Source organism: Oryctolagus cuniculus, chromosome 4 (assembly GCF_964237555.1).
Source record: "Oryctolagus cuniculus chromosome 4, mOryCun1.1, whole genome shotgun sequence".
NCBI classification, from domain to species: domain Eukaryota; kingdom Metazoa; phylum Chordata; class Mammalia; order Lagomorpha; family Leporidae; genus Oryctolagus; species Oryctolagus cuniculus.
Window position 1 is genome coordinate 132396384 of NC_091435.1, and position 14549 is coordinate 132410932.

Sequence of the window (14549 nt, forward strand, 5' to 3'; positions counted from 1 at the left end):
TTGGACCCGTGTCTACATTGATGCATTTTGGAACAGAGGTACTTGTGAAGAGAAAAAGGAAAAGTCAGGAGTGGCGGGAAAATCCTCAGTAGGTTAAGAGACAGTTACTCTGCCACCTGTACTGTTGCATCCATCTACCCTGGGAATTCCAGAAGAAAAAAGAATAGGAATGACAACCTTATTAAAGATGTATTATTTACTGAATAGAGACTCATGGTTTATATGATAATCTGAGGAATTTTTCTTTTTTTAAAAAAACTTTTGTTTATTTGAGAGGCAGGGAGGGAGAGACAGAGAGAAGTGTCTTCCATCCTCTGGTTCACTCCCCAGTTGCCCATGATGGTGGGAACTGATCTGAATCCAGGAGCCAGAAGCTGCTTCCGGGTCTCCCACGCTGGTGAAGGGCCCCAAGAACTTGGTCCCTCTTCCACAACTTTCCCAGGCCATAGTAGAGAGCCGGATCAGAGGAGGAGCAGCCAGGATATGAACTGGCGCCCATATGGGATGCTGGCCTTGCAGGCAGAAGCTTAGCCTACTAAAGCCACATCGCTGACCCCCAGGAGTTTTTCTGAAGTAGATTCCATGTCATGAATTTTTCTCACAGTAACTAATATGCCATTTATAATTGAGGCTTGCTTTTTAAAAAATTCCTTTTGGAATAATAAAGACCAGCTGATTTTTTTTAAGATATCTGTGAACAGATTTGTAATCAATTTGTATATTTGTCCTCTTTACTTTTCATCACACCCCCGACCCCCTTTGTTCCAGAATTGAAATGCAATTTAAGAATTCTTCTTTATGTCAAATAAAGCAATATAAAGTAAGATATATTTTCAATTTATTTAAAGTTGATAGCAGTACCATTTAAGAAATAATTTCTTTTCACCTAGGAATGTAATAGCAGTGAATCTGACAAACCTGGAAGAAAGGATACCATCAAAAAGACAGATGGGTTAAGCAAAGGTAAACTTAATTTTGAATATGAACCAATATTTGATTGATATTTTTCTCAGTCATATAATTATAGTTTTGGTTTTATACTGTACAAAATTTTAAAATCTCTTTTTCTGAGAACTTCATGAGGACTGGTAGTCAGGAGTGTTAAGTCATCAAAATGGTGATTGCAGGGTGCTAGTTTACCAGTCAGAAAAACTGGGGGCACATTTTTGGTTAAGAAAAAAACTACCTATGAATGGGTAGTTAAAAAGCAATAGAGCATGTTTTATTATGGTACCTTAGTGATCTTATGGTATTTATAATGTAATGTGCTTGGAAAACAGAAGATAAAATTAGAAAGGTACGTTAGAGCCAAATTCTGAAGTCAAAAGAAAAATGGAAAGAGATCTGTGGGTTAGCAGTTACATATGACTTTCACAAAATTGATTTCTGAAGGTAAGTTACAGCAGCAACCGGAATATTTTAAAATAAGATTAAAGAGTTGGACATAATAGCTGTGTGCTATTTATTTATTTTTTGTTAAATTGGAGATAGGGGAAAAAGAATAATTTGAGAGGGAGGTAGAGTAGAAGGTGGGCTTTTTGTTGTAAGAAAGACATAATTAGGAAGAGATTTTGGATATAGTGGAGAGACTAATTTGGCTTGTGAATGGAAATGAAATCAAGAGAATCAAGGTAGATGAGTTAGTATTAAAAGAAAAGAAGGAAGGTTGAGAGAAAATTTAGATAAGGGGATAGAAAGTATAGAAATAGGGATTTTATAAAACACTCTTTGTAAAGGGCCTAGGTCATCTGGGAGTAGAAGGAGTTAGAATCTAAGGAGAGGGTTCAGTGTAGTATGGATTTTTGTGATGAATGGGTAGAGGAGCTGAACAGTGATATAGTTAGGAGTTGCTAGGTGACATAAGGTAAGGGCTGGAGATTTGAAAATTAAATTTCTAATAGCACCTGTTTGTTGTTCTTTTTGTTGTTGTTTTTCCCAGCAGCTCTTAGCTGTCTTGATACAAACTTTGTGAGGTAATAGGGGAGAGGTTGGCTAGATAACTGCAGGGGAAAGACTGTCAAAAAAATTGAATGATAAAATAAGAAAATACTAGATAAAGGAAAAAAGTAGGGAAAAACTGGTAGTTTCACTGAGAGAACAGGGTATTTGAATGAAGATGTTAAGAAAGATGAGGATAGCAATTGGAAAATCAAACTTTTAAAAGTGATACTGCTAAGCTAAGGGAATTTACTAATATTCTGTATATTTGATTTCAATTTGAAATAGAAGGATCTAGGTATAGTGAAGAACCCAGTATTTCAGATGTCAAGAAGAATAAGTATTCCATGTCAGAATTGTCTAGCTCTCAACCCAAAAGGTAAACTCTGTTTTGGTTTGATTACATGTAATCTGTTTAAACTTTTTCTGTTTTCTTATATACAAGATAGGGGTATGACTGCTATATCTCAGTTACGTGGTTCTTTCAAATACTTTGCTTTATTTCAAATTGTAAAAATCATTGACTTATGTAGGTAGAGTGTTCTTATTTTATAGGTGAAGAAAAGTAATATTTACCTATAAAAGAAATGAATTAGTAATTTTTTTAAAAAATTATTTATTTGAAAGACACAGTGACAGAGAAAGAGAGAGAAATCTTCCCTCATCTAATTTATTCCCCAAATGGCAGTAACAGCTAAGGCTGGGCCAGACTGAAGCCAGGGGCCAGGAACTCCATCCTGGTTTCCCATGTGGCCAACAAGGGCCTAAGAACTTGCCATCTTCTGTTCCTTTCCCAGGCATATTAGCAGGAAGCTGGATTAGAAGTGGAGAAGCTAAGACTGACACTGGCACTCAGATATGGGATGTCAGTATAGCCAGTGGCAACTTAAACCAGTGTATCACAATATCAGCCCCTAAATTGTAATTTTTAATTATCATTATTTTTTCTACCTTTTTTTTTTTTAATTTGAGAAGGGGAAAGAGAGAAAGTCCCATCCGTTGCTTCATTCTGTAACACCCCAGGCCTGGATCACAGAGCCCCAAACTCAGTTCGTGTCTCTCATGGGTGGTAGGAACCCAATCACTGAACCATCATCATGGCCTCCTAGGGTTGGCATTGGCAGGAAGCTGGAGTTGAGCCAGCATCAGACCCAGGCACTCCAGTGCGGGATGCAAGCATTCGAACTGGCACTATCTCAAATGCAAGGCCAAATGCCTACCCTCTTCCTGTTTTATTCATCTAGAAATTAAGATCTGTCTCCTGGTTTTTAATTTCTGTTGAGACTTCAGAAGAATTTTCTTTTTTTTTTTTTCTTTTTTTTTTTTTTATTTGACAGATAGAGTTATAGACAGAGAGAGAGACAGAGAGAAAGGTTTTCCTTCCGTTGGTTCACTCCCCTAATGGCCATCACGGCTGGCACTGCGCCGATCCGAAGCCAGGAGCCGGGTACTTCCTCCTGGTCTCCCATGGGGTGCAAGGCCCAAGGACTTGGGCCATCCTCCGCTGCCCTCCTGGGCCACAGCAGAGAGCTGGACTGGAAGAGGAGCAACCAGGACAGAATCCGGCGCTCCGACCGGGACTAGAACCCGGGGTGCCGGCGCCGCAGGCGGAGGATTGGCCAAGTGAGCCACGGTGCCGGCCGAAGAATTTTCTTTGTAGATTTGAAGAGGTGAAAACTTAATGACTCGACTTGACTGATGACTTGACAGAAGGATTCTTTGCTCATCTTAGTTTGTTCTCCCTTCACCTGTGGTGGAAGTAAGACATGATATGTTTGCCATAAACAAGTATTAGTTATATGGACAATGTTAATTATATTAACATAAACTAGAGAGAAAATTTTAGTAACACTGATTTCCCTCTGGTCTTTCATTGAGTGTCTTTACTTTGCAGACTTCGTTTGCTCTCTGGAGTAGGTCTAAATACTGGATTTTTGTTACACTGAATTGTGTGCCATCATTATCTACAGATATGAACTCATATCTGAGTCTGTCATCTTTTCATCAATAGAGACCTCAAAATTTTGGCTTTGTTAATTCTTCTGTAATTTATACTCATCTGAACCAAGCATCACACTGTCATTCATCAGTTTTTTTCTTAACTAAATCTCAAATCTGATAGCTCTGAACTGATATAAACCTGGGTAACAGAGCACTATCAGGTTGACAAAGTTAAAGGACATGGAAATAATAATGATGAGAACATGGGAAAAAACCAACTAGAACAGCTACCATCAACATATATTCTATAGCTAAAACAGATATGCTTACAGTGCACAAGGTAATATTTTAGGGACTTTTGCATGTAGTAATATTTTATTCTATGAGGTGGGTTATATTTTTACTTAGATTTTCCAGATGAGGAAATTGAGGTACAGAAGAATATTAGGTGAATTGCCTATAGTCACATAGCACATCAGTGGCAGAATGAGGATTTTAATCTAGGCAGTCTGACTCCAGAATATATTGTTCTTAGTCACTTAAGTGTGATATGTTATACTATTTCTACACAAAATTCATTGAAGTTTTCATTGTGAAACAATTTTTTTTTGCTTTTGGCTGCTTAATTCATTGTACTAGATATATATTCTTTGATAAAAGCTACTTTTTGTTTTAATTTTATATAAATGTTTTAATTGAGCTACCCAATATTGAATTCAGTATTGAAATGATTTTTAATGACTTACTTTTTTGACATTTATTTTAACAGTAGTGATACTACATTTTGATGTATGCAGCTAGTTATGAAAGCAGAATACTACAGCAGCTATGACTTACCGTTTGTCAAAAATTTTCACTTCAAAACTTTTCAGAAGATAAACAAGGGAAGCTAAAAGCATTTTAATTGTATTTATTAAACATGTTTTTACCATTTTGTTTTGGGTTGGTAAAAAATTTCATTGTGTATATTTAATCGTAGAAAAAAAATTGCTGTCCAGTACATTGAAAGCAGTGATTCAGAGGAAATTGAAATAAGCGAATTGCCACAGAAAATGAAAGGTAATGTGCAATAGATTTGATAGTGTTTTATATTCTAATCTGTTGTGCTCATTTTTATGTTTTTTGTTTTGTTTTTAGGCAAATTGAAAAATGTACAGTCAGAAACTAAAAGGGTAAAAGGTATGTGTGTACTATATCTCCTCAATAACCATATTTATACTCAAAGATGATTAAAGTTTCATAGATTTGTATCTCTCTCTCTTGGAATTCTTTAGTAATAGGTCTTGAACTTGACTGATGTTTGCATTTGAGCTCCTCATAAAGCTTACCATGGGTGTTAAATGAATGAGGCAAACTGAATAAATAATTTCAAGTTAAAATTCTAAGGTGTAATATCTAAATCAACTTTAAATAAAACAGATTAATATTCTACCAATTGTAAAATGACTTTGATACCCTATGCATATGTGTAAATAGTAATTCCAGAATTAGTTTGGAGGGCCTTTTTGGCATTATTGTTAATTTATTTTATTATACAGAGGAAATCAATGACTGTATTTTTTTCTGTAAAACATGCTTTATTTTCTTTTTAATTCAGATCATGTTGTATTGTTGATTAGTTGGGAAATTGTATTGAATTTGGATAGCAACTTATAATCATTTGACTGGATCGAAAATTTGGCAGACTTTTTATCATTAGGAGTCAAATATCTGTTTCTTTGAAAAAAATGCTCACATTTGAGAGTTGAATCACTTTGCATATGGCTTGTCTCACTTTGACTTCTCTTGCTCATGACATACTATTATCATTTTAAATAATATAAGCTTTTAAGATATCCTAACGGTTTTTTTTTTTTTTTCAGTAGGACCTTCTAAAATTAAAGAAGATACAGCATTTGCATGTGCACTTACTTCGTCTGCTTCTACAACAACAAAAAAAATCCTGAAAAAAGGTCAGGAAATCTGGTTTTCTTTTCTTTTCTTAAAGATTTATTTATTTATTTTAAAAGAGAAAGAAAGAGGGAGGGAGAGGCAAAAATAGATATTCCGTCACTGGTTCAGTTCCCAAATGGCTGCAGCAGCCAGCACTGGGCCAGGTCAGCCAGGAGCTTCATCTCTGTTTCCCATGTGGATGGATTGCAGGTGCCCGAACAGTTGGGCCATCTTCTGTTGGTTTTCCCAGGCTATTAGCATGGAGATGGATTGGAAGTGGAACATCCGAGACATGAGCCAGTGCCCATATGGGTGCTGGCATTACAGGTGATGGCTTTACCCACTATACTACAACACTGGCCCCAATCTGCTGATTTCCTAGCCTTTATTTTTCTATTTTTTTTTTAAAGATTTATTTACTTATTTGAAAGTCAGAGTTACACAGAGAGGTAGAGGTAGAGGTAGAGGTAGAGGTAGAGAGAGAGAGAGAGAGGTCTTCATCTGCTGGTTTACTTTCCAGATGGCCGCAATGACCAGAGCTGCGCCGATCTGAAGCCAGGAGCCAGGAGCTTCTTCAGGGTCTCCCACGCGGGTGCAAGGGCTCAAGGACTTGGGTCATCCTCTGCTGCTTTTCTAGGCCGTAGCAAAGAGCTGGATTGGAAGTGGAGCATCTGAGACTCGAACTGGCGTCCATATGGGATGCCGGCACTGCAGGTGGCAGCTTTACCTGCTGCGCCACAGTGCCAGCCCCCTATTTTTTTTTTAGTTAAAAAATAATTGAGTAACAAAGTTATAAAACCATATTGTAAGAAGTTTAGAGAATAGAAACAAAGTTATGTCTTGTTTTCCTTCTGATGCACCTTTCTATTGTATTTGTTATAATTAGACCAAAATATGATGAGAGAGGGAGTGTCCTTACTCTAAGCAGAAGAGGAACAAAGCACAAAACAATTTTGGCTTCATTAAAGCTTAATTTAATTTAGATTAATTATTATGATAAAGATTCGATTTTTGGTATGATTAGAAATTGTTTTTTCAGTTAAAAATGTTAGTGATCTTTATTAAAATTTTATGTTTTTTAATTCAACCTTGCATAATTAACCCTGCATAAGAGTTAAATACTTGAGATGGAAAGAAATTGAACTAAGGTTAAGGAGATCTGGTATAAGTTATATCTCTGCACACTGATCTCTTGTTTCATATGTTGGAGATACAGCACACAGTCCATTTTTGTGGAGCTTGTAATTTAATGATTGGAGAAATAGAAAATAAACAAGTGACTGCATACTTTTAAATAATGATAATGTAGAAAAGATAAGGGATAATAAAATAGTGACTTAAAAGGATCCCTTTTTTAAGAGGTGATATTTGAGCTAATGCAGAATTTTGAGGATCAACTTTTGCTGTAGGAATCAAGAACAGAAAATATAGGCATTTCAGACGGAATCCTCTTGACTCTAATTTTAGAAGTTCAAAGAAATCTGGTACCTCCAGTTGAGATAGAATTGTTCCCACATGGAAGCATAGAACTGTTTTCTTTTGCAGACACATAGTAATTATATAAGAGAACAAATAAAATTATAGCTGGGCTATAAAACCAAAATATGCATACCTCTGGAATTGTTGTAGAGTTGAAACATATCAGTGAGTGGAGACAGAAGCTATGGTCTTGCTGAGTCTTGTATTAGTGATTTCTTCAGTAAGACCTAAAAAGTCATGAGGAAAAGATAAAGTTCTGCATTGTATTTTTGGTGCATCAAAAGTCACCATAAACAAAGTAAAAAATGACAGGCTGTAGTAGATTAGTGTGATAAATATAACTGACTAAGAATTGGAATCTAGACTATGTAAGAATTCCTTAGAAATCGTTAGAAAAAGACAACTCAAAAGAATAGTCAAAGGGTAAAGTTATGCAGCCATTGGAAAAAAATATGAATAACTAATAAACATAAGACAGCAGGCTCATTAATCACTGGGGAAATGCAAATTAAAGGAACAGTGAGATAACCTCTCATCATGTTTTCTGGCATTTCAGATTTCAGAATGGCAAGATTATGGGCTAGGCAAGGTTATGCCCCAGTAGGAACTCTGATATACTGGAGTTGGGAGTGTCAGTTATTATGGAGAGCCACTAGTCAAAAATACAATGAAACTGAAAATAAACCATCTAGACCTCAGTTGATGTATACAGGAGACAGAGAAATGGTTTTATTTTTTAATTTAATTTTTTTTAAAGATTTATTTGAGAGAGTTAGAGAGGAAGAGAGAGAGAGAGAGAGATTGTCCGTCCACTGGTTCACTCCCTAAATGGCCGCAATGACCAGAGCTGGGCTTATCCAAGCTAGTAGCCCAGAGCTTCTTCCACGTCTCCCATGAGAGTGCAGGGGCCCAAGAACTTGGACTATCCTCTGCTGTTTTCTCAGGCACATTAGCAGGGAGTAGGCTCAGAAATGGGACAACTGGGTCCTGAATCAGCACCCATATGAGATACCAATGTTGCAGGTGGAGGCTTAACCTGCTGTGCCACAATGCCAGCCCTGAATAAATGGTTTTAATTGGAGAATTATTTAGTGAAATATTAGAAATATTGGAAACACTGTCCAGTAGGGAAACAAAGAATAAATTATAGGCTGCTTATGCAATATAGTGTTAGATATTGGTTAAAATGAATCTACTTCAGCTACAAATTTTTTTTAAAGAATTTATTTATTTGCGAGGTAGAGTTACAGAGAGGGAGAGACAGAGAGAAACATCTTCTATCTGCTGGTTCACTCCTTAAATGGCAGAGGCGGAGAGAGAGAAAGAGAAGTCTTCCATCCACTGGTTCACTCCCCAGATGGCCTCAACGGCTGGAGCTGGGCCAATCTGAAGCCAGGAGCCAGGAGCTTCCTCTAGATCCCCCACACAAGTGCAGGAGCCCAAGCACTTGGGCCATCTTCTACTGCTTTTCCAGGCCACAAGCAGAGAGCTGGATTGGAAGAGAAGCAGCTGGGACATAACTGGTTCCTGTTTGGGATGCTGGCACTGTAGGCGGACCTAGACCAGTATGCCATAGCACCAGCCCCAGCTACAAATATTAATTAGGATAAATCTCAAATATATAACATTGAGAGAAAAAAAGCAAATTGTAGAATGACACAGAAGTGTAAAATGTGTAGTTTAAAATAACAAGTATATATGTTAAATATGAGTACCATAGACGATCTATAAAAATATGCAAAGAAATAAGGATATACTGTTTCACCTTACTAGAATGTTCTCTTTAAATATGAAAAGAAGGCCTGGGCATTGGCTTAGTAGTAATCAGGAAGCCGGTGAGGAAGTCTGCCTCCTGTGTCAGAGTACCTGCTAATGTAGGCCCTGGTATGCAGCAGTGATGGCTCAAGTAGTTGCGGTCCCTGCCACCCATGTGAGAGACTTCAGTTGAATTCTTGGCCCTTCTCTTCAGCCTGGCCATTGTTGGCATTTGGGAAGTAAACCAAGCAGATGGGAGCTTTATTTTTCTGTCTCTGCTTCTCAAATTTAAAAAGAAAACTGAAGCAATCCTAGAAAAATGTTTCTATAGATTTATTGCTTGTGTATGGATTTTAATTGTAATCCAATATTTTGTTTGACATAGTTTATTATAAACTGGAAGTTTGGGGGCCTGTGGTGTAGTGGGTAAAACCACCACCTGCAGTGCCAGCATCCCATATGGGCACCAGTTTGTGTCCTGGCTGCTCCACTTCCAATCTGGCTCCCTGCTAATGTCCTAGGAAACTAGTGGAAGATGGCCCAAGTGTTTGGGCCTCTGCCCCTGTGTGGGAGACCCAGAAGAAGCTCCCGGCTCCTGGCTTTGGATTGGCCAGCTCTGGCTGTTGCTGCCATTTGGGGAGTGAACCAGCGAATGGAAGACCTCTCCCTCTGTTTCTCTCTCTCTCTCTCTGCCTCTGCCTCTCTGTACCTTTGCCTTTCAAATAAATAATTAAAAAAATAAAAACAAAGTTTGTGCTTTATCATAATCACAGTTAGGTTTTCAGAAAAGTTATAGCCAGTTGTTCCATTGAATTTTATTTGTTTATCTATTTATTTGAAAGGCAGAGTTATAAAGAGAGGGGGGCAAGACAGAGAGATCTTCCATCCACTGGTTTATTCCACAATTGGCGATAACCAAGGCTGGGCCAGGCTGTAGCCAGGAGCCAAGAACTCCATCTGAGTCTCCTACATGAGTGGCAGGTGCCCAAGCACTAGGACCTTCTTTCACTGCTTTCCCAGGCACCTTAGCAGGGAGCTGGAACACAAATGAAGCAATGGGGATTCAAAGCAGTGCTCAGATGGGATGCTGGCATTGCAGGTGGTGGGTTAACCTGCTGCGCCACAAACATAGGCCCACCATTGGATTTTTATTGTTGTTACTCTTATAATTTAAGTAACACACACCATTGTACCTCTTCTGCTTTGGGCTGAAAAGGAGATAACATCAGTTCGAAGCATCTTAGGCTATAGAAGAAAAACCTGTAATGAGGGAGTAAAATCATATTTATTGCTGAGGAGCCGAGTTCTACTCAATTTATGTAGTTTAGTGGCCAGTGATGTGGCGTAGTGGGTAAAGCCGCTGCCTGCAGTGCCAGCATCCCACATGGGTGCAGGTTCGAGATCCAGCTGCTCCAATTCCGATCCATCTTTCTGCTATGGCCTGGGAAAGCAGTGGAGGATGGCTCAAGTCCATGGGCCCCTGCACTCGTATGGGAGACCTGGAGGAAGCTCCTGGCTCCTGGCTTTAGATCAGTGCAGCTCCAGCTGTTGCAGCCAACTGGGGAGTGAACCAGCGGATGGAAGACCTCTTTCTCTCTCCCTCTCCTTCTCTCTCTGTGTAACTCTGATTTTCAAATAAATAAATAAATCTTTAAAAATAAATTTATGTAGCTTAAAGGATCTCATGCTATGCTGGAGTTTTTGACTGTTTCCATTTGGTGTATGGCCAAATCTGAGGAAATTAGGTCTCTACTGAGTAAATAAAGTGTTAGATTGTTAGAAAACTAGCATAAGCATAGGGTCCCAGTTTGTGGTGAATATAGAATAATATGTGTCTTGGGGCCTGCGCTGTGGCTGAGCCTCTGCCTGTGGGTGGTTTGTGTCCCAGCTGTTCCTTTTCCGATCTGGCTCTCTGCTTATGGCCAGGGAAAGCAGTAGAAGTTGGCCCAAGTTGGGCCCCTGTCCCCGCATGGGAGATGCAGAAGAAGCTCCTGGCTCCTGGCTTCGGATCAGCTCCAGCCATTTGTTTTGGCCATTTGGGGAATGAACCAGCGGATGGAAGACCTTTCTTTCTGTGTCTCCTTTTGTCTAATTCTACCTCTCAAATAAACACACAAAATCTTAAAAAAAAAGTGTTGCTAAACACTGCTAAAATCAGCCTCTATAGGGTGGGCATGTGGCAGAGAGACTTAAGTTGCTTCTTGGGATACCCACATCTCATACTGGAATGCATGGTTCCAGAACTGGCTCTTCTGCTTTGGATTCAAATTCCTGCTTTGTGTACCCTGGAGGTAGCAGGTAATGGCTCAAGTAGTTGGTTCCCTGCCAACCATGTTGAAGACCTGAATTGAATTCCTGGCTCCTGGTTTCAACCTGGCTCAGCCCTGGCTGTTGTGGGTATTTGAGGAATGCACTAGTGGATAGAAGATCTCTGCCTGTCTTTCTCTCTCTCTCTCTCTTTCTCTTTCTCTGCCTCTATGTCTCGTTGTGTCTCTTTTCTCTACCTTTCAAACAAAAATGAAAATAAGAAATAAAAAAAATTAGCCTCTGTTAAGCAACAGAATTTGTGTGCCACGCTGTTTTATTAAACTAAAGGTAGATGGTAATCTACTGAAAAAAATCATTATGTTTTGGTGCTGAAAACAGTTGAAAATAAGAATTTTCAAGATTTTAAAACTGCTTTTAAAAATTATGTATTTGAAAGGCAGAGGGACACACAGAGCTAGGAAAACATATCTTCCATCTGCTGGTTCACTCCTCAAATGGCCACAGCAGCTGGGGCTTGGCCAGTCTGAAGGTAGGAGTCAGTAACCTCACTGGGTGCAGGGACTGAAGTACTGTTGCTTCCCAGGTGCATTAGCAGAGAGCTGGATCCTGAGCAGAGCAGCTGGGACTCAAACCTGCACTCCATTATGGGGTACAGGTTTGCAAGTGGTGGCTTAATCTTCGTACCACAGTGCCCACCGTGCAACTCTATTATAGGACTGCTGTGTCCAGCTTCCTTTCCCTGTATGTTTGATTGATTTGATCTTTAAATCCATTTAGGGTTTGGATCACTTGTCACCCCAGAGAGGAGTATGTTGAAATTTCAGTTCAGTCTTTTTTTTTTTAAGAATAAAAATAAAGCCTTGCCCAGAGATAAATATTTCCCTGACTTTAACAAGCACATAGATAGATCAAATATTATAATATTTCTTGGGGCCATCATTGTGGTATAGTGGGTTAAGTGGCTGCCTGCAATGCAAGTGTCCCATATGAGTGCTGGTTCAAGTCCTGGCTGCTCCACTTCTAATCCAGTTCCCTGCTAATGCATCTGGAAAGGCAGCAGAAGATGATCCAGGTGCTTGGGCTCCTGACATCCATGTAGGAAACCTGGATGGAGTTCTGGGATCCTGGTTTAGCCTGGCCCAGCCCAGGTGTTGTAGTTATTTGGGAGTGAACCAGCAGACAGAAAATCTCTTTCTCTCTTCCTCTCTGTAACTCTTCATTTCAAATAAATATATCTGTTACTACTTTTTAAGATTTACTTTTCATTCATTTGAAAGGCAGAGTTAGAGAGAAGGAGAGACACAGAAGTCTTCCTTCTGCTGGTTCACTCCCCGATGGCTGCGATGGCCAAGGCTAAGGCAGGCCAAGGCTAGGAGCCATGAACTTCATCCACGTCTCCTACATGGGTGTATTTGGACCATCTGCTGCTGCTTTCCCCAGGCCATTACCAGGGAGCTGGATCAGAAATGGCGCAGCTAGGATTTAAACTATTGCCCATGTGGGATGCTTGCATTGCAGATGGAGACTTAACTTGGTACATCACAACACCAGCCCTAAAATAAACCTTAAAAATAAATAAATACTACAATATTAGTAGTCTATGTTCTACTGAAAAGTCTTTTCAAAAAATACAAAAAAAAAAAAATCCACTTCTATCCTTAGTGTGAGGCTTATCTGGCTGGTTATAACTAATGGTCTAAGAGGTTGCTGTGAAACTGTCCTTCAGGGGTATAGGCATCTGAATACTAGACTTAGGGGAGGATCCTAGAACAGGGTTACTCATGTGGTTTTCAGCCAACCTGATTCCTGTTTGTTAAGTAGTCCTCAGTTCCTTACCATGCTTGCCCTTCCAGAGCTGCCCAAGGGTCTTCATAATATGGCTGCTGACTTCTCTGATATCTAGTGAACAGGGACAAGGAAATCACACCAAATGGGAGAGTTTCATCTTCTGTAACCTAATTACAGAAGTCATTTACTCTTATTTCTGTTATATCCTCTTGCTGATACACACCAACCCTAGTGCAGTGTGTGAAAGGAGTACACAAGGTTGTGTCAGAAAATAGAGATCATCTCCATCTTAGAGTTTGGCTACCACATTAAGTGTAATACGAGTTCAGAAAACTGCATTGTCAAAAAAAAAAAAAAAAAAAGTTGATCTTAATGAATGACTGAATATCAGGAGATATTTCAGACTACTTTGTACCCCTTCCCATTCAGTCCTCTGGCTTGTCCCATAAATAATTACAATCTGGATTTTTAGTTTTTTTAAAGGAAGAAGGTAAAAATCCACCCCTTTTTAGTTCATCTGCTTCCCAATTTGTCTTTTCAGGGAGGCATGTTATTATCTTCTTAGTGATAATGTGTATTAAGAATAAAAAAAAGCTAAAAGCTGTTCCAATGATTCATTCTTTTAGGAGCATCTGCGGCAGAGGGTTCAAAGAAAACTGATGTTGAAGAGAGACCAAGAACAACACTGATTATCTGTCCACTTTCTGTGTTAAGCAACTGGATTGTAAGTCTTTAAAGCCCTTCATAAGTGTAATGGGATATAGATTTGTTTAGTAAGATAAAAAGTGTTATGCTTGATCATTATATTAAGTTAAAATGATTGTTAATGTGAATTGGAGTTATATTTATTGAATTTAAGCAATTATTTTGATGATTTATAGTACAAAAAAGTAAAGAAGCATCAGTTGCTCACATGAAATTTGGTTTTTGTTTCTGCCTTTGCCACTCTTGTCTTCCAAAGTGTGAAAGGTATATAAATTTCTACCACCTTTAAAAAATAAAATTCATTTTTTATTTATTTAAAAGGTAGAGTTAGAGAGAGAGGAGGGGAGACAGAAAAAGAGATTTTTCATCTGCTGATTCACACCCCAAATGGCCAAATGGCCAGGGCTAGGCCAACCTGAATCCCGGATCCTGGAGCTTCTTCCGGATCTCTCATGTGAGTGCAGGGGCCTAAGCACCTGGGCCATCTGCTGCTGCTTTTCCAGGCACATTAGCAGGCAGCTGGATAGGAAATGGATTAGCCAGGTCTTGAACTGGCATCCATATGAGATGATGGCATTGCAAGTGGATACTTAACCTGCTGTGCCACAACGCTGGCCCCATCTCTGCCATATTTGTAAACTGACTATTAGCAAGACTTATTTTTATAACAGTGTTAACATTTAGTGAACTTCTATGTACTTATTTTGTTCTTGAACTTTTTTCATACATTTTCCATATGACTA

At 38.9% G+C, this 14549-nt stretch overlaps 1 protein-coding gene across 17 annotated transcripts in view; it reads left to right on the forward strand.

Moving 5' to 3' along the window:
• HLTF (helicase like transcription factor) overlaps positions 1-14549 on the forward strand; it is an 81539-nt gene that overhangs the window by 31284 nt on the left and 35706 nt on the right. For 10 of the 17 annotated variants that reach the window (XR_011387647.1, XR_011387648.1, XM_051858787.2 and 7 more), the window contains 6 exons: positions 891-963; positions 2227-2317; positions 4859-4938; positions 5017-5058; positions 5742-5831; positions 13728-13825. Coding sequence is in view for 14 of the 17 variants with exons in the window: in XM_051858787.2 (XP_051714747.1) it covers positions 891-963; positions 2227-2317; positions 4859-4938; positions 5017-5058; positions 5742-5831; positions 13728-13825 (474 nt within the window). In the remaining 3 variants the exon portion in view is untranslated. 17 annotated transcript variants of the gene reach the window in all.